A 27,007-nucleotide genomic window follows, 5' to 3' on the forward strand; every position below is an offset into this window, starting at 1 on the left:
AAAAACGTGCTTCCTTTAAAGACCTTGACATTGCCCATCTACAATTAACACCTTTAGTGTAGAAAAAAGCCCAGAATTACATTCAAAGAAATTGCCTTTCCATCTCCAGGGACCTCTCTCTCTCTAATCAACTGTAAAATAAACCAGTTTAAACTGTTTTTGTTGGTGAGCTTTCTCAAGTAAAGCACTGAAGTACTGAAAGTTAGTGCAACAAACTATGTGTATCACTGGCACTGAAGTGATCAGAAACCAAGCAAAGTCTGTTCAACACACTTCAGTGAATCTCTTAATTGTGAGTTCTGCAGATTAGGTACATTATACCTGGTCATCTGTTTTGCTTACTGATACAATTATGAGGAGACATGGAGGAATATCAACCCCACTACATCTATGGACTGCTTCCTTTTGTCCATGTTCCCAAGTGCTTTGAATTTTACAGTTACTGAAAAACCCAGTCAGTACACTTCAGCTAGCCCCTCGAAGTGCGGCTGTAGCATGAAGCTGCAATCCTTCAGTCAGTGTTTCCCCTCATGAGTTTCATTTCTAAAGTGTCCTCATGTTCACATGCATACCCAGGCTCCCTGGAACTTAAGCACAAGTAGCCAAGAATGCATGTGCACATGATCTGTCATCAAAAGGGATCAATAAGTGTTACTAAGAGCACAGTAAATTAGTTAAGACTTAATGTATACTAATGTGACTATGTAGATTTGAGGCAATTCTCTGGATAGGCAAACCAAGCTTGAATACTTTGCTGCTCAACAGCATGGACAATGCTTTTCAAACAAGCAGCTGTTTTTAATTTTAAAATCTTATTTTATCACCAGAATAGCAAAAAAACAATGCATGAGTGCACACACACACACAAACGTGAGCTCACTCTTCTGAACAGAACACAAGTTATGATCTCATAGCTTTCACAGCCTGTTACTTTTCCATGGAATTCTCTTTTTTTTGGTTTAAAAATTGGCACTCACATGAATAATTTACTTCTACCTATATAATATGTCAATGCTGCAGTTTTGTATATAACAAAAAAGGAGTTCTTTTACATGGACAAATTCTTAGGCTTCCCATCTCTCCCTGTAGTTGCATTATTACTTGGCTCATAAATACACTGAAGTATTAAATAAAATCTGGCAAGTGAGTAGGAAAGACGACATTCCACAGACATTGAATTATGCGAGTGGCTCTGGCATTCCCTCATGTCCACATAGTCCATCTTTCACTGGTATTTAAAAATTACAGAAAATCTGGTGCTCAGAAACTATTCAGACAGATGTAAGACTGATCAGTAACTTAAAACCAAGTCTCCCAAACCCCCAAAATATCAGCCTCTGTAAACCAGGAAGTTAACAATGCATTTTGTCTTGAAGTATCATAAACATTACTTTAGCTTCTTCTACATCTGTAGCAATACTGTATGATACACAGAGAAACAAACTTACCTGCTCTCTGATTTCTTTTAATTTTTCTGCTTTCTTGAGCTTTGCTATATATTCCTGGACTTCTTTCAGCCCCATGTCTGTGCAGAGACGAACTAAAAACCGGAGGCCTAATTGGAAAGCAAAGCATTTTAGAAAAATATTTAAGCAGGTCAAACTACAAGTGCATCCTGACAGAACTGGACATGCAGAATGCCAAACAGTGCAAATACCTATAAACAAGGTGACTCCAGTACAGTATCACTATACAACTTGTGATATTTTGCAAGTAATTCAACATTTTCTCTGTGTCTGTATCCATTAACAGTACAAACAGCATTGGTATATGTGGAAGGCAAAAGGCATACTAACTATTTTGGCTCAGAACTCTTGACATTTGCAAAATATTTTGGAAGCTGGAAAACACAGAAATGATACTATGATATTACTAAGGAGCTGCTATCAAGAGAATTTTTCTGAAAACAATTTTGCAAATGCCAAGTGAATCAAAATGTTTTTTTCCTCTGTCTGTGGTTGATCGTTAAAGAGTAATATCTATAGAATTAAGAAACCCCAACAAAGCTGACATAAAAATCAAATGTAACGGTATGACTGAACTGAAAAAATCCCTAAAAAAACAATCTACAATCTCCTAAGACACTCCTACCAAACTCTGAAAACACTGTTGGTATTCCTATGTGTTTATCAACATTCACGTCAAAGAACAGAAGCAGAAACAAGAAGGACATGATCCATTCTCTCCAGACTGCTTTCACAAACATGTTATTTCATTTTGTGCTAAATTAGTTTTCTGTTGGTTTATGAAGCCCATGATCAGGGACAGATGAGGGAAGAACCATTGTTACAGCAATAGAAAACTTAAATCAGTTAAATTGTCTTGCCTAACTCCTCCCTCCATTTGTGAAATTTGTAGAAACTACGTTTAGAAACATATTTGCATTCTAAAAGGTTTACTAAATGCCCCTCTGAAATATGTGTCAGCAACACAAACAGGATATTTTGCTTATAACTTGGAGGAGTTACAGTACTGAATTTCACTTGTACAAGAGAACTGTGATTCCTCTTTTAAAAGCAATAAATTTGTTAAAGCAGAATGATACAATTTTAAAATAAAATACAATTAATGTTCTTCCCACATTGCATCTGAAAGCACAGACTTGTTGGCGACAACCTTGTAGTTTGGAATTTGTGAGGCACAGTGTGGGATGGAAGAGAATGTTTACACAACCACTGACAACCCTTATTTTCTACAGGGCTTTTTTATTTAGAGTACAGGTGTGACTGATTTTGCAAAGTGTCTTACTCTTCAAAGCTGTGTTTCCCATAGTGTAGTTTGAAATCCTCTATGGATTTTCCAGAGACTGGGTGACCAGCTATAGTTAAAAAACCAGCAACAAAATCTCACCCTCAATGTTTTTTTCTGGAAACCCTAACTTCGATAAACTTAGCAATAAGATTTTCTTGAATCTAGAAATTTACAGCAGGAATTTCAACTAGCAAGAATGAGAAGTACAAATACGTATATTTTTCATAAGAAAGATTAAATAAAATAGTTATAAAAGTTAAGACATATGTACGAGAAAGAACTCATCCAATGGAAATCAGATAAAGTTTATTTTCATTGCTCTTCTTCAGCATTACCCTCATATTTCTTAAATCACCCGTCAGTGTTGTCACAAAAACCACGCAGCATTAGCATGAATAAAAGTATTAGTTAATGAAGTCTTTTAATACGAAAAATACATCATATGATTATTAACACACCTATTCAATGTAACAAAGTTTCCTTTGATAGTTACACCACAGAATGAAACAACTTACACTCAACATTCTCTGGGAATTTTCTGTGAATGACTTTGTATTTCTCCAGAGCTTTCTGGTAGTTGCCTGCAAACAAAACAAACATCTCCTATCCACACATTCAAACATAAAAAGGAATATTTGATGAGAAATTGGAACACCTTAACATCAATTCATCTTTATAGTTAGAGTAAATGATTTAATATTGTAGGACCAAATTTGATAAGACCAAACTTAACATTCTTTATTAATGGATAGTAAAAATTAAGAGCATCTGAAAACAGTCCAAATTACTCTGTAAATAACAGAATTGATGAGAAAGAGGTTCCTGATTTTTGTGGGGTTTTTTTGACCTTTCTCTATGACACCATTGTTCCAGTGTCTCACCATGCTCATAACAAAGAATTTCTCCCTTATGCCCAGTGTAAGTCAACTCTTATTCAGTTTAAAACTGTTGTTCCATGACCTGGAACTGCAGACCCCAGTCTGTCTCCATCCTTCCTATGAAACCCTCTCATTATTCTCCCAGCTGAACAACCTCAATGAATTACAAAAAATGTTACAAACCTGAAGACAATAACAAAAAAGTTACAGAACTTACCACTTCTTCTGTAGCAACTGGCAACCATCAGCTGCCACTTCACTTGTGTTGGCCTGCATATAAATAAAACAAAATCATGTACACTGCCAAACAATGAATGAGCAAAATAATCTGCATAGCACTGGTAAAGACTACTATTTACCTACTAATCAATTTTTCACCTAGCATGTTGCCTTCCTAGAAAGAATGTATCCTGCTCAGCTCACACACCGCTGCATCACACACCTGTTTCCAGGACTCCATGTCACTCATTTTCAGTCCCATGTTAGAGTTTTTCTCAGGTTCATGATTCTGTGCCCAGACACAATTAGTAGAGCTGACATGTGAACCACCAATCTTTGTCAGAGATACACAACCATGCCATAGGGGAGGAACAAAATGCTAAATTGGGTCCTGAGGAGGTCCCATCACTAGGGTCTCACACATGCCCAAGGGATTCCTGCCAGGAAACACAGTCCCTACTCACAGCTTTGAACTCTGGCTCCTCCTCTGAGCTATCACCTTGATGTCCTAGCTGCTGCCTGTCCTTCTCTTTTTAGCACATAATGGTGACAGTGCAGCCAGAGAAAATATTTGAGATGCTTGAGCATGTACAATAAAACTGTTGGACTCTTTAATCTTTTTACCAAGACAATGTGAAAATTAGGAAATTTTCATGTTAACAGTACAAGCATGCAACAGCTTTCATGTTAACAGTATAAGCCAAAGCACTTTGCACATGTGGCTTATAACTGAATAGTAGCATATCCAAAAGGTACTGTAAGTTAACATTTTCAGAATAATTTTGTACTTATCCTCTTCAGTTTTCCTCTCTAATCATAGCATAGGTCATTTTTAACTCTAAGCACTCTGTTCACCTGGTAGCTGCCAAGCAAGTTCATGAAATACAAATGTTGCACATTTTTAGATTCAGCTGAATGTGTCTCCTGCAAACAAAGGCAGCCAAACACACACCATATAGAATTTATTACTCAGTTCAGTACGAAAACTCTAGAGAGAATAAATTGTCAGCAGCAAGTACTAACTACACCAAGTCCTTTTGTTAAGGATAGACTTCAGCATGCTAGGAAAAATAAAATTCATTCTTCATAAGTACTTTACAATCCACATACTTCATGCATGGAGTGAATGCGACATGAAGCACAAAATATTTAAATCTTTGCCAAAACAAGATTATGAAATAATTCCTCTCATTCTTAGCTTATTCTCAGTTTCTTTACAAATTTTCTAAGAAGGCCATGAATGCCAGCATATGAAATCTCATAGCTTGACTAAAATGATTTTTTAAGGTGGCCAGTATTCGTAGGGAAAAGAATACTGGCAAACATGTGAACTGTGATTTCTGTCAGCTCTCCTGTGTATTTCTGTCTAATCTACTTCTCTATTTCTTTATAAATATACCACCATTTGAGTGAAGCCTATTTTTCTCTATTTTTTTTTCATTTTTAATCCTTAATTAAACCTTAGATTTTCTCATGTGTAATTAATGTCTACTCTAACCCAAGCATCTCAAAGCCAGAATTAGGATTTTTTACTGAACTTCTTACAACCTATATGCAGAATGATTTTTCCTTGAATTGTACTGTATGAATTTTTTTGTTCACATGCTGTTTTGTACATACATGTCATTCAGATTCACAGAACAAAAAGAATGTAAAATTTTAGATCATCACAAGAGAAGCAATAACAGAGTTTTGCATAATTTTTCATAGTTTTCCTAAAACACAAATAAATTCACACTTATTGGGAGTGAATTTTAGTTCATCTATTAACACAAAATTCTTCATGAACCTATAGACCTATATTTGTTTCCACACAAAAAGACTCTGTGTGTGTATTTTTAGAATTCTATTTGAACTCTGGATTACAAATTTAAATTTCATGAAATTTTATTTATAAACCATTCTCCAGTAAGGTCCCTTTCTGAACTAAAATAAAGTGTATTGCCTATATACTTACTCAAGTGCATCATATTCTGCTAAAGAACAATTTCAGCAATTAAGTTGTTGAACTAAACTCAGTATAATTCAAGTATCTTTATCAGGATCAGTTTAGCCTGTCAATTTATTTTCACTGATTACTGGCAGTACAGCACTGCACATTTTTGCTTACCTATATGCCTTATTTAATGGAAGTAGAAGTCACGTGAAAAGAGGAAATGCAGTAAGATCAGCCAAAACATGCACTTATCTGAACCACCAAATCCTCACCGCATAATAAAACAACAGAAAGGAAATATTTCACATGAAGCCACAGAGAAAGAGGTCTTGATGGCTTTGGAGAACTGTTCTCCACTTCATAGTTGTGTTTAATGGCAGATAATAGAGAAAAATAAGTTCTAATACCTAACACTCTTGGGCCCAATGGAGGATCTTATTTAACACTGAAAATGCACAGTAAGAGCAAAAACACACTGCAAATGAACAGAAAGTTGAGAAAATTAAAAAAAATCACAAATATTCTTAACCCTGCTGTTTGTTTATAGTATTAAAGTTATCCAGCTGATTTATCTCTATCTGATATCTGATTTATCATCCATTCAGATGGATGTCTAATCTGAAATTTGAGTAGGCATAAAATAATAACTACTTACAGGATAAGTGCTGCCCTTTCAAAGTACTCAATGGCTTTTTCACAGAACTGGGTGTCAATGTAATACGCTCCAAGCCATTCAATGACCTCAATGTTGGAAGGGAAATACCGGTACGACTGACAAAATAGGAAAGGTGAAAAATACCACACAACTTTAGTGATAAACAACATCTTTATGTTGCTTCTGGAATATCTTACTCAAGTGTTTAATTCTCCAGATGCCCAAAACATGTAATATAAATGAATGAAAGTAGTGTGCTACACTAAGTGATCCTGGTGGGGGATAAAAAAAAAAGCATGCTAAGTTTTCAAATTGCAGAATGCTTTTTAGAAGTTACCCAAGATAAGTCTGTCACATTTTCCATCTAGCCTTATTTGAAATACTATTTTAAATAGCTTGCAACAGCAAAAACATTTACTGAAATTATATCTATATATGAGTAACTTACCTAAAACATTTAACAATGCCAACTAATAAGCACACAATTCCATGCTCATATCAGTCTGCTGGAAAACTCACCCCAAAGCATTCCTTTCTGTACATAACTACGTGAATAGCATTTTCAGCTTTTTAGAAATTCTCTCTGAAATAGGCAGCAAAATTATCATCTAGCACAACTCAAGTGGTAATTCAGACTGCAACAAAGCCTTTGATCATCCTCACTTTGCACAGATAAAGAAAGAGAACTCTCAGATTGCACCAGAAACTTCCTATCTTATACTCGTTTCTAACACAGAAGAACCTCTACAAACCACGGACAGTAGTACAGCTGATTTGAAATGAAAGAGGCTGCCTGTCTTTAGGCAACTGTGTATACACAATGTATAGCTATACTGTTGAAATATATATATATAAAAACTTCCAAACATAAACAAAACACAATCTACAGGTATCTGCATATTATACAGACACAGTTTCCAATTAACTCAGTCACATTACACACCTCTAAAATTACTTCTATTATATCCTGATTTTATTTTGTCCCAGGTTGCACTTTAAATTAACATTATTACAGGTCAGTAAACAACTACATAAAAGAAAATGGAAAGTCTGAGGCCAATATCCATATGGAAACATAGCCTACATATTTCCTTAGGATGTGACTTCAAAAACCAGATTTTAACTCTCACCCACTATCTCTTTTTTAGCCTCTTTTTGGATGACATTTTATAAGGTTTAAATTAATCAATTATTAATTTGATATAGAAGCCCATGGCAAAATTTTCTTTACTTAGAACAAAGTGCATTGAAAAAGCAAAATTACCTCACAGTAATAATGGAAAGCCTGGGACTTATCACCTTCAGTATCATATAAATTCCCTAGCTTTGAAAGCACATGTGGATCAGTTGGTACTACACTGATCAACTGCAGCAGCCACTCTATGGCTTGATTGGGATCTTCCATGGTCTGGTATCTGAGTTTTCCTCAGTCAAGGACTGATGCCAATGGTAGTTTGACTTAGAATCCCTACTACTTTACCTAATGCAATCCATATGCTGAACACTTCACCAGTCACGGTAGTGTGGAGATACAATGACTTTTTTTTTCCACATTGTATTCATAATTTCATTTGTATCAGAAAGTATTTTTGTTATGCTAGAAGAAGAAAAGTATTTAGAGACTTTCACCTTAGAACCACACTGGACTCAACAGAACTTTGGGCTCAGTTGTCCCCACCTCTCTCTCTGACACTAATCCTACTTTGACTTCGTCATTTATAAGAACGAAGTGTGAGAGCCACGCCATTTATTTGCAGCCTTTACAACCTGGCTAGTTTCTGTACTAGCAGCATTTTGTTCTAAAGTGATTAGGTAAAACAACTATTCCCAAGAACAGCCTTTTGGCAGCAGGGGGGGTTTCTGATGTGTGTCCAAGGAGCACAGACAATTCTAGTCCAGAGAACAGCAGTTTTAGCTGTAACTCAGCCTGCTGCTCTTTCCTCCCGAATGGCACATTGCCTCAGAGCTCTGCAGCAGTGTCAGCTGGAGCTACTGCCCACCCTGTTTTTTCAGTTTCTGCTCCACCCTACCTGACACTGAAGAAGATTCTGAGAATTGGTGGAAAGCAGTTTTACACAGCACTGGAGCAGAGAAGCTCTTCCCCAGATGGACACTCGGGCTATTTGTGCTGCTGTAAAGGGGCTATACATGGAATAGAGATCAGAGCCCTTTCATATATTTGGAGGTTACTTATTTTACTGACTAGAATATATTTTTATTACCTACACTATTCTTAAAAGTGTAGTACATCAGCTGGAATCTGTTCTGCCTTGGGGAGGATTATTTTACAGTTTGGGCATCCTCAGAAGCATTGTTAAAGAAGCTCATAGTTTAGGGCATCACTGGTGACGTGCAAAGCCAATCTGTTCCCTCAGCTTTTCAATCTGTTGAGCTTTCGCAGTGCTGGGAGACAATTATTTTCTTACACATACACCAATCTGAAAACAGCTTTTAGAACAGAACTTCCCACTTATTAGCTATATAATTTTTTTCTTAAATATTTCAATTAATTGTGCTCACATCTGCCACATCTGTTTCACAGCAAAACCAGCATCATTTTAAATATTCCATGACACAATTTAATGCTGAGCATAAATCTAATCCCTGCAATGTGAGCAGTCTTAATGTTCTTCACTTGCTTCACTGGAAATATTCAATAAGGATTACGTTCTGGTCTCATTTTTCTCACAGACACCAGATAATAAATCATTCTTACTATAATGGACACCATAGTAAATTTCTAAATCACTTTGACATGATTGAAACACGTATTTCGGATTAAATGAGTTTACTAAAACCACCATTCCTTATAATAACCCAGAAAAAGATACATGCTTGCTAGCTGGTAAAGGACTTGGGCACTATTTGGAAGGATTGCATGGAGTTTCAGAAAACAATCCAAAGCTTCATCTATCCTGTTTAACTTCTTGTAAGTTAAACCTAAAAAATAAAGGTTACAGTATTAATATACTGCAAAACAGATTACTTCAGTATATTAACTGAAAGGATAGCCAAGAAAAGCAAAAGAGGAACACAGTACTTGGAGGCAGCCTACCTGCCTTGACTTTAAAGGACTCTGTATTAGTGAGAGCCATGCACAGAGATGTTATCAGCCAGCATGACCTACCAAACTGATAAATACAAGGAACTTGAACCCAATCCAAGACCAAGAACTTATGTAATCTCATTTTTTGAACAAGATGAATGAGGGAAAGGCAAGGCTTTTAAAGGAGAATGACTGATAGTTTAATAATGCTGAAACTGGTATCCTTTCAACAGGTAGGAGAATTTCTTAATCTTCAAATTAACTTATTAATCTGCAATTACTAATTGATGTTGTTAGCACTGGGATTTTTTTTTGCAGAACAGACACCTAGTATAAGTTAATATGCTGCCATAATATAAACTACTCAATAAAGTAATAATAATTCACACATATTTCTATAAGAAAACTTTCAAAGACAGAGTCTCAGAAAAACTAGTGTTACCTTCAGTCAAAACTAAATCACAATAGCACCTGTTACTTACCAAGATTATAAAGTGCTTCAGTGCATAAAGAATCATTCCTGAGAGCTTCCTTATAAAATTCAGCTGCTTTTTCACAGTCTCCATTTGCAAAAACAGTATTTCCTTTGTTAGTTAGAGCTGCAGGATTGTACCTATCAGAATTTACTGCTAAATCTGCATAGTTAGTTGCTTGTTCCAATTCATTCCCCTACATGAACAAAACAAACATTGTATTAGTCATTTGTCAGCTAATATTCTTGCAGTTGCAGCTTCTTCCAGGAATTTCAGGAGATTGAGGATGAAAAACTACCCCACTACTCAGTCCTAAAATACTTGTAATATATTTGCATAAGGTACATAATCTCTTTCAAGTTGCCACTCTGTCCCATTCAGTCTGCAAGCTTTCTCTGTTGCAATAAAGTAGCTTTTTTTTTTTTTTTTAATTTAAAAATCCATACCCTACAAGCTTCATACACAAACACACCTGCCTAAGCTGCCTATTTCACATGTTCCTGAAATTCAGCCAGGGTTCCCAGGGCCAATGTTTTAAATCCAGCCACTGAGCTTCTGCACAAATCCAACTGCAAGCATGTTTCTGTGGCCCGGGGCTCAATCTCACTCTTCTTCCCACCAACAGTATACAAAGGGACCAGATCCAAATTTCAATTGGTGTACCAGAATAACTACTCTGAGGTGCAGTTTCTTCTTGTTTACAGAGATTATTTAGGCAGACACAGAAATTGCTACAAAAATACAGAGGTTGCTACATAAACCTCAGTTCTTAATTGGTTTTGTTGAAGCAAACACTTACCAAATAATAAAGGAATGAAAGGTTTGTTGCAGCTGCACTCTTTACTCTGCTATCCTTTTTTTCAAACATTTTCAAAGTCTCCAGTGCCTAGAAATAATTTGGAAACAACTTACTTCACACTGAAGTGAACTTATTCCAAAATCCTTCAGAAAACATTGACAAACTTCACAGTAACAAACAGCTAAAATTATCAACTCATATACTCACATATGTGATAATTACTAGAGCTTGTAACACACACTTCTGAGCATGTACACACAAAATTGTATCTGCATTTATACAATATTAATTTTCATCATAGTATTTCAATAATATTGGCTATTTATTACCTATCCAAAATTTAGATTAAATAAGGCTACTGTGAATTACAGGTATCTGACAATTTTGTATGTACAAAACACAGTATTAGATGATTTGCTTTTAATCTAGTCAACTAATGAAAATTCTCATGCCTATTTTTCTAGTTCTTTAAGTGAACACAAATGAATTTACATAAAATCTTTATTAAAAATCTGAAAATACATATATTAAAAAAATACACACCACAAGGTAGGACTGGATTTCAAAGTGCCTTTGTTTTGTGTAATAAGATGATGACAACTGTCTAAGTTTAGGAAGTACTCAAATGTGAAGCTTCAGGCCAGAAGATTTTTTTTTTTAAACTTTAACATGAAAACTGAATTTTATAAACTTCAAAATAAACATGTTTATAGACAAAAAAAGAGCATATTTATAGCAAATAAACTACAAAAAACCCCCTGATATAAAAGGCAGCTTTTTCTTTTCATTGACTATGGAATACATTTGTAACTGCAGACTAAATTATTAAATAAACCTGTCTCCCTTATGCTAAATATTTATATTAACAACACAAACTGTTAGAATATCACAGTGAGCCCAGTTCCATCATCCATTACAACACAGATGTGGCAACCACAATTTAACCATCAACATTAGCAATTCAAAAGTTTCCTTCCTCCTTTGCATGACATCTTTAAGCTGCTGTTTACATGTCAAAGCAAAGGCATGACACCATATGTCAAATGCCAAAGCAAACATAAAGAGAAGTTTTAATTGTATGTCATACATCGTTTTCAAAGTTACTCTACACAAAAACCACAACTGTATTAATGATGTGCAAAATGACAAAATATATACAGCTAAATGTAGTTCATAGATTCAGTCAACTACATTCTACCCAAGAACTATGAACTATTAATGATCCTAATATTCTTCTAATAGAAATTTCTTTAAAAGTACACCAATTTCAATCAAGAAAAGCATTGTAAAAGTTAGGCTCTAGATTTTGTGGTCTCAGAAATGTAAGAATTGTAACTATGTTACTTTTAAACTTTATATATATTTGTGACTTTCTCTAAGAAGGGAATAATCCCAAATATTTCCAGATGTAACACTACTACATCTGAGGTACTCTATTCTTAAGCAAAGATTTGCTTCTTCATGGAATTAACTTCTGGATAATTTAGAGCTTTACAGCTCAAAGTTACTTTCTGAAAATCCATTTCTGATTGTATCTGATTTATTTACTTTTGCTTGTACTGCTAAATGGCACCTTGGATGGTAAAGACCTAATAGAAATGCCCTTTTCATGTATAACAAAAAGGTCACATGATTCTAAACTCAATTTATTTACTGGTAAATTATGTTGTGGGTCTCTTGAACCATTTCAGCAATTATGAGTCCTAGGATGAAAATCCATAAGCAATATTCCATTTGTCCTTGTAAAGTAGTACTGCACCATCAGTTATATTTAAAGATTTCTAAAGAAATTCTAACTTTTTAATCCCAACAATAACAATTACTTAGGTTCAACAACCAAAACACAGGCTATGCAAACTATTCTTTGTGAGTTGCTTCCAGTGTATCTAAATTATTTGCTTGTAGAAGTTAAACTTCAGAGCGGTTTGTCTGACTCGAGCAGGGTGTCCCAGAAATGTTAAAAGATACATGGTTAACAAGCAGAATCTTGTTTTTAAATTAATTTTCAAAGTTTTTCTTTGATATTAAAAAAATTCAAAGTATTTTATACACACAACTAAACATAACTTGGTAATTTTCCTTTGAATTTTATTTTATATTTTTTATGCAAGGACTGTTTTAAAATAATATATTCATCATGATGAATCCATACAGCCCATTATTGTAACAGGAGAAATCTATTTCAGTGTGGGTTTTGTTTTTGTTTTTTTTTTTTAAAGATGCAATAAAACTTCAGCCTTGGAACAGAGTATTTCAAAAAGTTTCCATTCTTGTTCTTCAGCCCAAGGTGTGTTGAGCAGTTGGTGAGTTAGGAAGCATATGAACAACAGACAGGCAGGATGAATGTAAATGTTAGCTGCAGTTTTATTAGAAAAAAAACAAATATAAAGATGCTCTGCAATCACCATTTTGCAGTCTCACTCTACTGTTAAGTGGTTCCAGTGCAGGTTAAAGGTCTTCTGTCACAAAATCCAAGCAAAAGGTTCTTCTCCCCTTACTCCTAACTTCCAACAGACTTCCCTCTCCCACCACTGAAGTACTCCACAAAACACCAACAATCACTGTACCTCATTTTATCTCTGAGAACTGATTTTAGTTTTTTTAAACTTATACTGAACACTAACTGGAGATCACAAAAAATTACCATTGAAACAACAAATTCTTGACATCATGAGACTTTTTACCTTCCTGTAACATTCTCACCCTTCAAAAGCTATCATCAGTAAAGCTACCAGATTTGCCCAAATCTTACAAACTTTCAAACTGCTTCCTGATCTCAGAAAAGGTTTCAATGTGCTGGTTTTGGCTGGGATAGTTAATTCTTTTCATAAAAACTTGTATGGGGCTCTGTTTTGGGTTTGTGCTGGAAACTGCTGATAACACAGGTTTAGCTAAGCAGGGCTCACACAAAGCCGAGGCCTTTTCTGCTCCTCACCCCACTTCACCAGTGAGCGGACTGGGGGTGCACAAGGAATTGGGACAGGACACAGCCATGACAGCTGGCCCCAGCTGACCAAAGGGAGGTCCCAGACCGCAAGGTGTCATACCCAGCACGTAAAGCTGGGGGAAGAAGGAGGAAAAGGGGATGTTTGGAGCAATGCTGCTTGTCTCCCCAAGTCACCATTATGCATGGTGGAGTGCTGCTCTCCTGGGGATGGCTGAACAAACCTGCCTGCCCAGGGCAGGAAGGGAAGTGGTGAATGATTCCTTGGTTTTGCTTGCATGCACAGCTTTTGCTTTACCTATCACACCATCTTTATCTTAGCCCATGAGTTTTCTCCCCTTTACTCTGCTGATTCTATCCCACATCCTAGCAGGGCAGGGAGGGAGTGAGTGAGTGACTGTGTGGGGTTTAGTTGCCAGCTGAGGTTAAACCACAACAGTCAGACATGCAGGATAATACAGGATAACTCTCTTGCTGTATCTACAGGGAAGGAGAAGAGACAGCCAGGAAGAGCAGACTGGAAGAGCAAGCGCTGCTCAGAAAAGCAGAAAAGCTTAAATATGAGAAGTAAAAGCAGGTTGAAGTTAACCATGTGGCCCTCTGTGCATCCCTCCAAGATGTGGGAATGTGAATGACCTTAGAAGATGACAGGTATCCACAACTTGAGCTCTAATTTTGCTGTATATGATCTACTGTAATTCTTGCCACTCATGAACAGCTGGGGATTGCTCTATTCCTTCTTATTTATGAAGCATTCCTATCACTGAATTTACTGGCCAGTGCATGTTAGAAGAAAATCCATAAAATCCTGTCAGATATCTGAGTTTGTTTTTGTTCAGATGAAGCTTTTTTCTAACTACTCATCTTCCAAACCAAGCCTTGTATGCATGGAATGACAAAAGAGCCAACTAAAGTGTAAGGACAATTTACAGTATTTTAGGGAATGCTGTAGTACGTGTGGAGCAGCAAGAATACCAGAGCATAAGCAGTAACTATACATAGCAGGTGCAGCTGCATTTATTCTGGTACTATAGCCAACCTAACTGAGAGAAAGATTCAGCTCATATTAATGAAAACACCCCCAGGCTGATTAGCACAGGCTTTCTAGGCTCTATTGCCTGTACTGACCTGAGTTCCATTAACTGCAATGACAGCTGGGACACCCAGTGAAGAAAACTACACTTAGGTTTTGATTTTAAAATGCACTGTATTCACTCTAACTTCCACGGCACAAATTTCATTTAGATAAAATCTGTCTCTTGCCAGTGTTTTTATAAAGTTATTTTACTCATCAGCACCAAAATAATTATTATTTGCATAAATCACACTTTCCCTTGCCAAAAAATATGCTGTGGCTAACAAAGGTATCTTTGCAAATACAGTATTGAAAAGTACTAATGTGAAAAGTTACTATACCTGGTTAAAATTCTGTTGCCTCAAGTAAGTAGTGGCTTTATTTATTTCCAGATCATTGGCTAATTCTACATAGTGGGAAGCTTTCACTGCATCAACACACCTGCAACAGAAAGCAAGCCATGAAGATAAACAAAATGCATCTATGCAAATACCTCCAAGTTACATATTTTTTTCAGCTAATTTGCTTTCCAAACTGAATTTTCTTAGCTCATCTTTCCTCACAGTGGCAAAGAGCACTCTGATTAAAAATACTTATAAGAATATTTCAGTCCTATAACCTACCCTAATTATAGTATCTCTGCTGACTCTTGTTTAAGTCAGCTGCCTAAATATCACTATTTTCTATCACTGAGCAATACTTGATGTCAAAAAACTTACTAAAATAATTTTTCAAGCCACTTTCTTTGGCTACATTCTATAATGTGGTTTTCCAAATTTCATCTCTGGATGCCTATATTATCTAACTTATAAAAAATATCAGTGAATAAAGCCAGAGACTACAGACTTGTCCCTGAACTACATCATAATACTAATCAAGTCATAATAAGTTTCTTTCTGGTCATTCCCCAGTAATTTGTGGCTTAGGGTCTTCTGCAAAGAGTGCAGAACAGAAGGCAGCAGACAGTTAGGATGTTCACTCACAGCCACCATCTTCCATGGTTTGGTGTCATCTGCTTTCAGCTGCCTGATCATTTAAGTAAGACCTTTATTTATTGTACGCATATCCTGTTCTCTCAAACATTTGGAAAATAGGCACAGTAAATGAACAACTTGTGGGATGCTTCCTTAACACCTTCCACTATTTTTTTAACTGGTGGAAAGACACCTTCTTTCCTTTCAATAATTGGCTATTTTGTCAACAGAAGTTAAATTCAACAAACTGCCTGCTGTTATAATTGGCTTGGCACATGGACAGTCTTTAGACAAATGCCTTTTATGCTAGAGGAAAAGCTGAAATAAAAATCAGTAATTTCTTCTTTTATTACAGATGTCATTGCAACATCAAAAAAGCATTTTCAACTGTCAGTTTAAACATCTTTTAACCATAAAATTCAATGAGATCTAACTACCCAAGTGTTCTTTATGAAATATGACAGAATAGTCCCAATATTATGTCACATTTTAAGTAAGGAGTTATGAACTTAAAAGAATATTTATCCCCACTGTATTTCTCTAAATAAAATGAATTTGATTGAAAGTACATTTAATACTCAGAAGACCCATAATAAAGTTAATTATCAGAAAAACTAAGCTCAAGCTGCTGGTTAAACTTCTTCATTGGGCTTGAATAGCTCAGCTTAAAATAACGAAGAGTAAATCTGTCCTGATACACAAAATCCTACAGATCTCAGCAAAAGCAGTTCCATCAGCCAGAACACATTTGAGAGTGTGTTACTCTATGACAAGTATCCTGTGGATACCGCTGAGAAAACTGAGTATCTGACAACCTTTTCCAGTTTTTCTGAACAATAAACAAGATACAGAGCAAACAAATTTGACTTGCTCATGCTAACAAATTAGAAAACAACAACCTATTTTTTCACAAGACATATTACTTAAATCCTGATCATTCAGAATGGCAGAAGTAGAAAATGATATAATTATTATTAAACCATCAAACACCACCTTGTGGACTCTAGCAGACAATACATGTCTATGTGAGAGGCTGTATCCTGTTAGTATGAACAGATTCCCTAGTGAATTATAATTATAGGACCTGCAAAATTTGAGAATAATCCTAACAGGCCATAAATGCCAAGTCAAGGACAGTTCTCTTTTCCCATCAAAAATTATTCATTGCCCAAACACTAACATATATGTTAGTAATATTGTGCCTGCAACATACAACATTCATTTGCATGCATACTATTCTCCAATGCTATTAAAACACAAAAAATATCAAAGTAAGTCCTTATAATAAAAAACTAAAAAATAAATTTTGAAAAACTTATGCTATTAATTTTTACACTGTCATTACAGGAAGTGTATCTAATTGATTTGTTTTAAAGAAAAGAGTATTCTGCTGTAGAAAATACCACAGAAAAAAAAAGTTAAGCTGTTCATTGAAAAATAAAGTCCAAATGATGAACTGTATCAGCAGCCTATCACTTTGTACACTTGTATAACTATTTTAAGAAATGGTAGATTAAGTTTATATTTATAAACATTAAGTTAATAAATGAAATTCAAACAAATCTTTCTTAAAATTTAGATTCCAGTATTTTATATAACGACTCTATGGAGTGATCAAAATTCTTAAGCACCCCAAGTCTTCATTATGCCATCTTCAACCTTAAAGACCAGCAATCACTGCCTTCCATATAGCATTTGTCTGCTGAGACTTTTAAAAGCTTTTCAGTTTTGAAATGGAACTTTTTGTGTGAGTTCAGAACACTGAAAAACAAGTTGACATGTGATGATAAATTACTTTTTAAGACAGAACACAATCTAATGCTTTGTTATGTTAGGAGGCAAACTGAAAATAGCCTGGTTGCTGTTTGAGATGCACAGAGAACTGTGTTTCCCAGGCTGTTTCCATCTCTGAATTGGTTTAATAACCAACACAAGAGTTGATACAGTTTAGACAAAAAGAAGCCCCACTTGACTCTTACCAGTCATAGCCTACTGCAAAAGATGCCTCAATTGCTGGTGCAATGAGTTTAGCAGCTGTCATGATGTAGTCCTCTGCCAAGGACTTCCTAAAGGAAACAAAACCACAAAACATAAAAACATGAAAGAAATTTTTCATTGCCAGGGTGGTGCACTAGAACAGGCTGCCCAGAGAAGCTGTGGATGTCTCATTCCTGGAAGTGTTCAAGGCCAGGTTGGATGGGGCTCTGAGCAACCTGACCTGTTGGGAGGTGTCCATGCCCATGGCAGGGGGCCTGGAACCAGATCATCTCTGAAGTCCCTTCCAAACCAAACCATTATATACCTGCATACAATTCTCTGTCACCATTTCAAAAACATGTATAGAAAAAAAAACAAAACAAAACAAAACGTGTTCTGGCTTCTTCCTGCACTCAGTACAAATCTCAGAAGTCAATACAACCAGTTCCCTCTTACCACTATTCCCCTGTATCTTGATTAAGCTCTTAGTTTTTTCTGTTTTTCTTTCACTGCACACTAGCTGTATTTTTTAAAAATCTCAAACACTGCAAGTTTTAAGCAGTATACCCTGTAACATTTGGAGTGGATACTCTACTTTAGGGCAGTATACTGAACTGAGTGATCCAACTGGTTCTTCTGAGCATGCTCTTTCCTCAGAATTGGGAGGACACATTTGTAACAATAGCTGTGGACAGGTGACAAGACTGATAATCCTTCCAGGAGCTAAAATTCAAGGCATCACAGTCAAGAAAGAACAGAGTCCACCATTACCTCTCACGTTCTATTTGACTTAAACTGTCATTTTTAATGGCTTCAATCAGTAGATTTGTATGTAGATCATCCTGGAGGGGGACAAAACAATTGCAAATTATATCAGTATACGAACATTTTATTTACTTTATAGACAATATGACTGCAAACACAAATTGATGTAAAATAAATAGTCTATAATTTCACTTACTTTCCACAATTGAAAAAGTTAGCTTCAGTTCAAAGTAGTTTTCTGACCATATACTCTGAAATTTGGCATTACAACTACTTCAGTACTGTTTTTCTGCTCATGTGTGTTGTCACAGCTCATATTAAGGTTGTTAACAGATGTAGTTCATGTCACATGTATCAGACCAGGAAGGCTGAGATCGCAGTGAGAATATTCTCATGCTTAAAAATAAGCATTTGCTGAAACACTTATATACACATCAATTTCCATATTCAGTACAGTCCAAGCATTCAGTATCTCTCCCTCTTTCTCCTGATTTACTATATAAAGACACAGTTTATTTTTTTTTCAAACTTACATTTAATGAAATGTATTTGTCTTCATAATCCACTTCCAAGGGAACTTCGATGAGGTTTTTGAAGGCTTTCTTCATTTGCTCACCATTTCCAATAGCAAAGTAACATAGGATCAGGTTGAAGCCTGCCTTCAGGTTTGGGGATATGCTCATTATTTCTTCAAATGAAGAAATGGCATCAACGTATTGGCCCGTTTTAATAAATGCAACTCCAATATTTTCCATTATTTTTATCCTAAGTAAGAAACCAGGTTTAGGTTATATTTTTAACTACTAAATCATACTGTATCCAAAACTTGTATTCCATAACCATGCCTCCTAGAAGAAACTCACCTCATCTGTTTGTGGGAACTAGTAATCTGGTCTAGAGCCATACGGTAGAATTTGATAGCTTTGGAATAGTTCCGTTGTTTTAAATATATGTTTCCCATATTTACCTTCAGTATACCTATCAAAAGGAGTCAATGAGTTACAACGTTTTAAAAGTGTTTCAAAGTGACAGAGTACAACAACTTGCTAGTAAATCTGTCTTCATTACAGAATAGCAGTGTCCCTTTAAAACAGCACTGCACAGAACTGCCTTGTGTGAGCTTAACTCAAGATGAGAGAGAAGATGAAGTAATGACGAAAACTAGAATAGAACTATCATGTAAGACATATTCTGATTTTGAATTGAGGGATTAAATGGAGATTATTCATAGTGCTTTCCAGGAAGACAGATGCAAATAAGCATCTCTGAATAAAAACCCACAGTCGGAGTCTCAGAGATACACAAAATACTAAAAGAAGCTTTCAGGAGAGAAAGGCCAAATCAAAAGAGAAAAAAATAGTACTAGAGAAGACCACATAGCATGTGTGGCATGATAAAATTATGTATTTGTCTTTATGTTTAGCTTAGTCTCTGGAAAGAAGAGACTTCATAAGACAGAATAACTTAATGTGGTTTGGCTCTCTGAGTCAGAGATTATGAATATCTGTCACCCACTCTGAGTTGCAGACATGAGGGCTGAGTTCTCTGAGTATCAGCACCATGCAGATGCAGTCCTCACTTTGAATGCCTGACTACCAGTTTTAATCCACTTTGGGATACAACCTACCTCCATTGCTGAACATCTTATTCTTCACTATAACTTGGTAAGTAGTCAACGCCTCAGCATACATTTCGTTAGCAACATACTGACTGGCCAGATTGAGGAGAACCTACAAAAAATTGGAATTACAGATTTCAAGTTAATTTTAACTTGGAACTACTGTCTTTACCACTTTTAAGCTTCCCATCTTTAATGTTCCTTTGTTCTTGCAAATTGATATAGATGAAACAAGTTTAAAAGCTACTTATTCTAGACAATTCTTTTATTTTTGTACATAAATTACTAGCATTCAAAGTTATGCTACATGGGCCTTAGACCTAAGTAAACACAGTGCAAAAATGCAAGGTTATTAAAAAATATTTATACAAGATAATTCTCAGGAACTGTGTGTAATTTATGACTCCCAACATATGCAAAATGGTCCTAATGCCTGTGGTCACTCAGTTTAGAAGGGGAGAATTTTTCCAAACTGCTGTTTCACAACAGAAGTTCTGTTGGTGTCAGGTAAAATAGCTCTGCATTTTTTCTACAGCTTTACTCTGACCTTGATGGTAAAATAAATTACCAGGTCTGCCTAATTCAATATATTAATTGTTAATAATTGTCTCCACAGCACTACTTGGACTATGAATTTAAATATCTATTAAGCATTTTTATGCATGTTGTATGCTTTAAAAAAAAAAAAAAAGTTTACTATTTGAAAACCAGAGTGTAAATCTGGATACCTGCCTTAAGATTCAGAAATACTACTATTTCCTATTTCATGTAACATATTCTTGGTCACTTTATGGTTCAATTTAAAGGCAGCATCTTATCTTTCCTACTTTGTTTTCTCCTCTTGGCATATTACACTCTCTAGGCTATTTATTTCTGAAATACAGGATATGCATCTGCTGTATTTTGATATGCAGGTTTTACATGTGAATAAATAAATAGAATATATATTCATGGAAATTATTCTCCACTTAACATAGACTACGTGGTTTCTCTGGCATTTGAGATTGCATGGGAATGGACTTGATGACATTAATGGATCCCCTCTGTACATTGCCAGGAGCATTACAGCACAGACACACACACTTCAGGAAACACTGACATTTCTCCTCAGGTGGTTTTTTAGCAACATTTCAGTCACTGAAGATTTCTAAGCACTTACTGTGTAAGTGAGGTCTAAGTTGATGCTTTCTGGAGGAGCAATTTGTTCACGCTGCCTCAACAATTCTCTTTCTTGTCTTCCAGCTTCTTTTGCTTTCTCCAGAGCCTTAAACAAAATACTAGAATTTAACAGGGCCTTGAATCTTACAGACTCAAGGTGATGAAAAGACATTCAAAACAAGTATGAAGAGAATACACTCATGTCTGTTTTCTTTGGTTTACAGACTGCACCAAATGCCTGCAAAAAGCACTACAACTCACTGAGAGGTTTTAATCAGCACTAAGCAGACATCCAGTTATCTAAGTCTGCTTAGCTGTGTAATTATGTACCCAATTATAATTCTTTGCAGATTGGTGTCAATATTCTTTGTACAAGTAACACTTTGGGTCTAGCAAAAGCCATTAGCAGTCCTGTGTGCCTCCACAAGGATACAGTGATTAAGAAAGTAATGGTTACTACTCAAGGTGGCTATTTGGAAGCCACTGGTAGGTACTTCAAGACATAGTTTGATTCCTAGTCCTTATGATTGGAGGCAAATCCAACTTGGCTATTTTACAGATGAGTTCACAACTTTGATGACTTTTTCAGGAAAACTGATATTCTGCTGGACTTGTCAGAAACAAACATCCTATAGGATGAAAAACAACCCTTCGACATCAAGAGCATTCTTGACCATACATGCAGAAGGCTCAGGAAAAACTAAAAAAACAGACTGGTTAATTAGCAACTACTCAGTGGCACAACAATGCTCTAGTATCCTCTATAACAGAACAAATGCATTCAAACTGTCCAGTGGAAATAGTTCCTTATCCATGGTAACCTTTGATCATACATAGGAACCATCAAATGCCAGCTAGCCTGGGCCAGAGCTGTGCCAGTACAACTAATCCATCAGACCCATCTGCAGAGGTCAATGGATACAGGCAGAAGGGAATTTTTGTAACACTGAAATCTTAACAAATATATATGCCAGAAATACAGCCTCCACTTTTTTCAGCAAAGCAAGGTATCACTAGACTACAGGAGTCATAATAAATTTAGAATAAAAATTTTTTTAATAATTTTAAACATTTGATTGCAAGTCATTTTGAAATATCTATCTATACAAATTACAGCAGAAATGAAGTAAAATTCAGAAAAACTACCAATTTCAAATCTCCACAGCTATTGGCAACACAGCTTTCTTCAACCAGTTCATTCACTTTTTTTTCCAACTGCCTCATCTTCTCTTCTAAACTAAAATAAAAATAATAACAAAAGGATTAACACTAAAGTTAAAGCAATGTAACTGCAAGAACTAAGCTTTTATGCATTACATTCTCAATAAAACAACACAAAGACATATCACATGTCACAACTAACTGGTTTTCCCATCAAAGAAACATTGTGTGAAACTGTGCCTAGAGAAGGTAGTCCAAAGACATCACATTCACAACTTAATTTGAGGACAGAGACCTAAGAAAACATAAATCCTGTTACAAGAACAGTACAGACAGGCAGATTTCACAAACCAAATTTGTTCAGGAGAAGTAACTACAAAACAACAGATGAGCTTTCACATCAAACACTAATGAAATGAAATATCACATTAAAAGCAATTAATTGAACCTTTATTTGCATATATAATTCTAAAGCACTGCTTGCAAATACAGATTAAAACAAAAAGTTGTGGTTCTTCTAGACTTTTTCCACTGCTAAATAACCAAACATTTCAGTAAGATTCCCTATTCCTGTACAGCTATATTTGGGGTACAGAACTTTGCTTGGAAAGTTCAGTGATTTCTGAGCAAAATCCCCAACACTGGCACCAGCCTGCAAGTTTCAGCTCAAGTGCTAATCTCAGAGTGAACAGGAAGAAAGAGCAGGCAACTTCCACCAAGTTCTTCCCAAAGAGCTGCAAGAATCATGGTGTTCCTTGCCTGTCACACACACTTTCATGGTCCTGCACAATTCTGTGTAAGTATCGCAGCATTTGTGTGGCAACAGCTACACCCAGGCTGCTGAGCGAGTCAGAACCAGAAATCACTGAAATCAGATGCTCCTGAAAGTCAGCCAAACACAAATGTTTGTGGCATTATTTCACCAACTTCAGAGTTTGGGCCCTCAAAGCTTTTGTAACTGCCTGGATGTTTTCAAACTCTACACACAGCTGGTTTTCTCTTGCTGTTAATGCTTTGAAAGAATGGAATGCAGAACTGAACAAACCTGTCTGAAGTTTTCTTTTCCAGAGGTGAAGCAGGACCTCTTGCTTGGCCAAGAGGGTCAGATGAAGAACCTGTAAAATTTACAGAGTACTGAAAACTGTAAAATAACATCTCCCTGTGGCAGCTGGTGATTTCTACAAACCATACCTCTCACAGCTGCTTTAGTGTAACCTGCAGCTTGCACTGCTGTCATTGGTCGAGAAACCCCATCCTCAAATAAAGAAAAAGATAGATTAAAATAATCTCACTAAAAATTATGTTGTAGACAATACAGACATAATTATATATTTTATATATAGTTTTATATAGTCTACATATATTATTTTAATGACAAATTGTTCATTCCATGTTAGTAAGTGCCAGAAAATACTATATTGTTATTGCTTTCAAATCTGAGTTCAAATAAAACACACATCACTACACTCATGCTTTTTGACAGTACTATGTTCAAAAAAGGACAAATTAAAAGTGTAGACATTTGTATTAATTCAATGAACTTCTAAATACTTGTATCTAACACTTATCAGAAAAATTCATTGTTCCAAATGGATATAAAACGTAAATACTGGAACTTTTACCTGTATAGTTCCTGTCATAGGTCTTCCCATAGATGAAGTTAAAGTTGCCTTTGACTACAAAAATAATTTGTTTGAAATTGTCATTCACAAAGCAGAAGAAGCCGACATACAGTCGTCTCAACACTAAATTTTAAAAGCTGAGCTAACTCTCACATAAGTTCAAAGCAAACTTCCCATTTATGTTACTCATATGCAATATACTGCCAATTCCTGGCAGACTTAAAGATGTTGAATACTTCAGTTAGCACAAATTCACAACAAAGGTTTTTTATGTACTTGGATACTTCTATCAGCTCTTTTAAAATCTGTCACTGTATTAATCATTTAAGCTATATTTCCATGCAGATTTATTTTATCAATACATCTAAGAACACAACCAACTTTTTCTGATTCAACTAGAGATGTTTCAGAGCCCATATTCTGCAAGACTTGATTTCACCTTAACTTCCAGAAAACTTTCACAAGCCCAAGTAACAAGCTATTCAGTTTCCCCTGCAAGTGAACCCAATTAATACCCTGGACTCTAATGCCTTATGTGGCACAGAAGATTTGCAGCATGGCTCAAGAGAAAAGAAAAACAACCAGTAACCATGCCTTGACCAAGTGCAAAATTGTGAATTAAAACCAATGAACAGATGCAGTTCACTGGAATGAAAATCTTAATTTAGAAGGGCTCACTTTGTGCATGGAATTAAATAGTACATTTATATTTTGGAAATGACATTTTCATTAAGAATAAAACAGAACAAAAACCTGCCCCAAATCCAGTAGCTAGAGGTCTTGGACTTGATGTACCAGGAATTTTGGCAGTCACCTGGGTGAGAAAAAAAAAAGAACCAAACAAAAAAAACCTGCCAATTAAAACCTGTATGTGTCAATTATTAGTGTTTCTACACAGTAAGAGCTACACTAATGCTCAGTGTTTTAAAAGGTACTTACAGGGGGTCTTCTTCCATGACTTGTTTTTGCTGCCTGTTGAAAAGCTACATCATTTTCTAAATCCTAGAAAAGATAAAAACATTAACCCTTTTAAAACCACAATTCACAATTCCACAACCCATACTCACAATTCCACAACCTTCAGACTACTGAAAGCACATTGGTAAAAAATAAAAAATTCTTCACAAAATCTTGAAGACAACTGAACAACAGGGTTTACTGACAATAAATTACAATTATATTATTTGTCTATCTTTTTTGGTATTTTAGATTAGGAAATGTAAAAACTCATTATTTTCTAAAAACAGGAAAGAGCTGAAGTCATAAAATATAACAAGAATTTCTTTTTCCATCCAAACGCTCTTAGCAAATACTTACACTCTGAATTTTGACATTACCAACTGCAATGCAAGACATTAAAGCATCTCATATCTCTCAAGTCCTGCAGCAACTCCCATGAATTGGGTACTGGGATTTCACACAAGATGCCAAGTCTTGCTAGTGGGTTTGGACTAAATGACATCACTGGAGGGTCCCAACTACTCCAAACCAGCAGCTATTCAAAAGTGGTCTGCAGGGCTACTTTAAGACATTCCAGATGCTCTACCCAGTTGCACAGAGACCTGCAAGATTCCATTTTACTGTGAGCTCCTCCAGCAGCAGCACAGTAGGAAACTAATGACCTACTGACCACTCAGGAGCCTCTTTTGTCAGAAAACTTGCTGCTGCCACACACAGCATGGGAAACACCACATTGAATGTACCTACAAATAATTATGATTTTATACTTCAAAAATGCTAACCATTGCAGTATCTTAGATCTGTTGAGATCTTCACAAGTGCTTAGCTGGAATAGAAAGCTACCAAAAAATTAACTATTCAAGAAGATCCCTGAGAGACTTCAGATGTTTCTTGCTAAATGAAGTAAATTTCACTTCAAAGCAGTTGTAAACTTGTATGTTATTGTACCCATAAATTCTTATCTTATACTTGTAAGTTAAAATTCTATGTATGGGAAAGGTAGGAAACAGCACATATTTTACCTCTGTGTCAAACATGGGATTATAATCATTGTAGCCAGAATAGAGATCATCTTCATTGCTCTCAGGAGCCGGATGCACATTTTGCATCATTTTTCTGTGAAACATTTAACATGGCAAAAGTTATCTCGGTGGTTTTATATAAATATTTCAAAATGCAAAATATAAACAGTAATAGTTTGATTAGTCATAAAAACTAGGACTTGTCTATAAACAATATTAAATGGCACCATTTCCTGGATTTATATTTTTTCTACTTATACCAGTTATGAAAATTGTTTTAAAGGTATTTATCATTAAAACTAAATTACAGTAACAAGTAATTGCATTCCTACATCTAGAACGGTATCTTTCCACTGTCAGCTAACTCATGTTTGAGACAACTCATATTCTAAAGTTAGTCTTTATAGGCCAAACCATAACAGTTAGTCTAATGAAAAGTATTTAATCTTGCTTTGAGCCTTCCCTTCCGCCTTCTGAGATCAACATAGCTACAGTTATGAAGCCATTTCAATTAAAACGGGTTTTAAAAGCTAGCTTTAAAGAAGCCCGGGTTCTAAGTCTTTCTCCACCAGTATTTCCCTAATACCGTGCGTTCCCCTGGTGGTCTTTTGCTCACGGAGGGCACACACTAAGGTGTCTCACTTTGCCTGGCTACCTGTTTCCATAAAAACCTCAAGAAGGCAACATTTGCTTTCATCGATAACATGAAGTACATGCCCTTCAGCAAGCAAGCCTCAGCCAGCACGAAGCGCACGATTCCTGTGCAGCGGCACGATGAGGAGGACGTTCCCCGTCGCTTCCCCGCCGTGCGCGGTGCCCCGCGGCCGAGCCGCTCCCGGCGCGGGTTCCTCCAGCGGGGACCCGGCGATGAGCCCCGCAGCGCGGCCGGCTCCGGGCACCGGCGGGACTCACGCTCCGCTCGCCCGCGGCCCGCTCGGCGCTCGGCGTTGCCCGGGACACGGCGGCGCTCCCCG

The 27,007-nt window shown here is 36.1% G+C and overlaps 1 protein-coding gene across 1 annotated transcript in view; it reads right to left on the reverse strand.

The window, feature by feature from the left end:
* Positions 1 to 26,979, reverse strand: part of IFT88 (intraflagellar transport 88) — a 40,517-nt gene extending 13,538 nt beyond the window's left edge. Inside the window, exons 1-23 of the mRNA XM_041416033.1 lie at positions 26,751 to 26,979; positions 26,034 to 26,127; positions 24,991 to 25,053; positions 24,809 to 24,865; positions 24,052 to 24,105; positions 23,621 to 23,684; positions 23,475 to 23,544; positions 22,415 to 22,505; positions 21,270 to 21,374; positions 20,120 to 20,222; positions 19,356 to 19,470; positions 19,026 to 19,257; positions 18,499 to 18,569; positions 17,730 to 17,816; positions 15,118 to 15,217; positions 10,758 to 10,844; positions 9,968 to 10,154; positions 9,271 to 9,379; positions 7,704 to 7,854; positions 6,440 to 6,555; positions 3,847 to 3,899; positions 3,267 to 3,332; positions 1,449 to 1,555 (exon numbers count right to left, since the gene is read on the reverse strand). Of these exons, the coding sequence (XP_041271967.1) occupies positions 1,449 to 1,555; positions 3,267 to 3,332; positions 3,847 to 3,899; positions 6,440 to 6,555; positions 7,704 to 7,854; positions 9,271 to 9,379; positions 9,968 to 10,154; positions 10,758 to 10,844; positions 15,118 to 15,217; positions 17,730 to 17,816; positions 18,499 to 18,569; positions 19,026 to 19,257; positions 19,356 to 19,470; positions 20,120 to 20,222; positions 21,270 to 21,374; positions 22,415 to 22,505; positions 23,475 to 23,544; positions 23,621 to 23,684; positions 24,052 to 24,105; positions 24,809 to 24,865; positions 24,991 to 25,053; positions 26,034 to 26,123 (2,178 nt within the window). The 5' untranslated portion in view covers positions 26,124 to 26,127; positions 26,751 to 26,979. The remainder of the gene's footprint in view (positions 1 to 1,448; positions 1,556 to 3,266; positions 3,333 to 3,846; positions 3,900 to 6,439; positions 6,556 to 7,703; positions 7,855 to 9,270; positions 9,380 to 9,967; positions 10,155 to 10,757; positions 10,845 to 15,117; positions 15,218 to 17,729; positions 17,817 to 18,498; positions 18,570 to 19,025; positions 19,258 to 19,355; positions 19,471 to 20,119; positions 20,223 to 21,269; positions 21,375 to 22,414; positions 22,506 to 23,474; positions 23,545 to 23,620; positions 23,685 to 24,051; positions 24,106 to 24,808; positions 24,866 to 24,990; positions 25,054 to 26,033; positions 26,128 to 26,750) is intronic.
* Between the last annotated feature and the right edge of the window lie 28 nt (positions 26,980 to 27,007).

This window comes from Onychostruthus taczanowskii, unplaced genomic scaffold (genome assembly GCF_017590055.1).
Source record: "Onychostruthus taczanowskii isolate IOZ18803 unplaced genomic scaffold, ASM1759005v1 scaffold50, whole genome shotgun sequence".
Classification (NCBI taxonomy): domain Eukaryota; kingdom Metazoa; phylum Chordata; class Aves; order Passeriformes; family Passeridae; genus Onychostruthus; species Onychostruthus taczanowskii.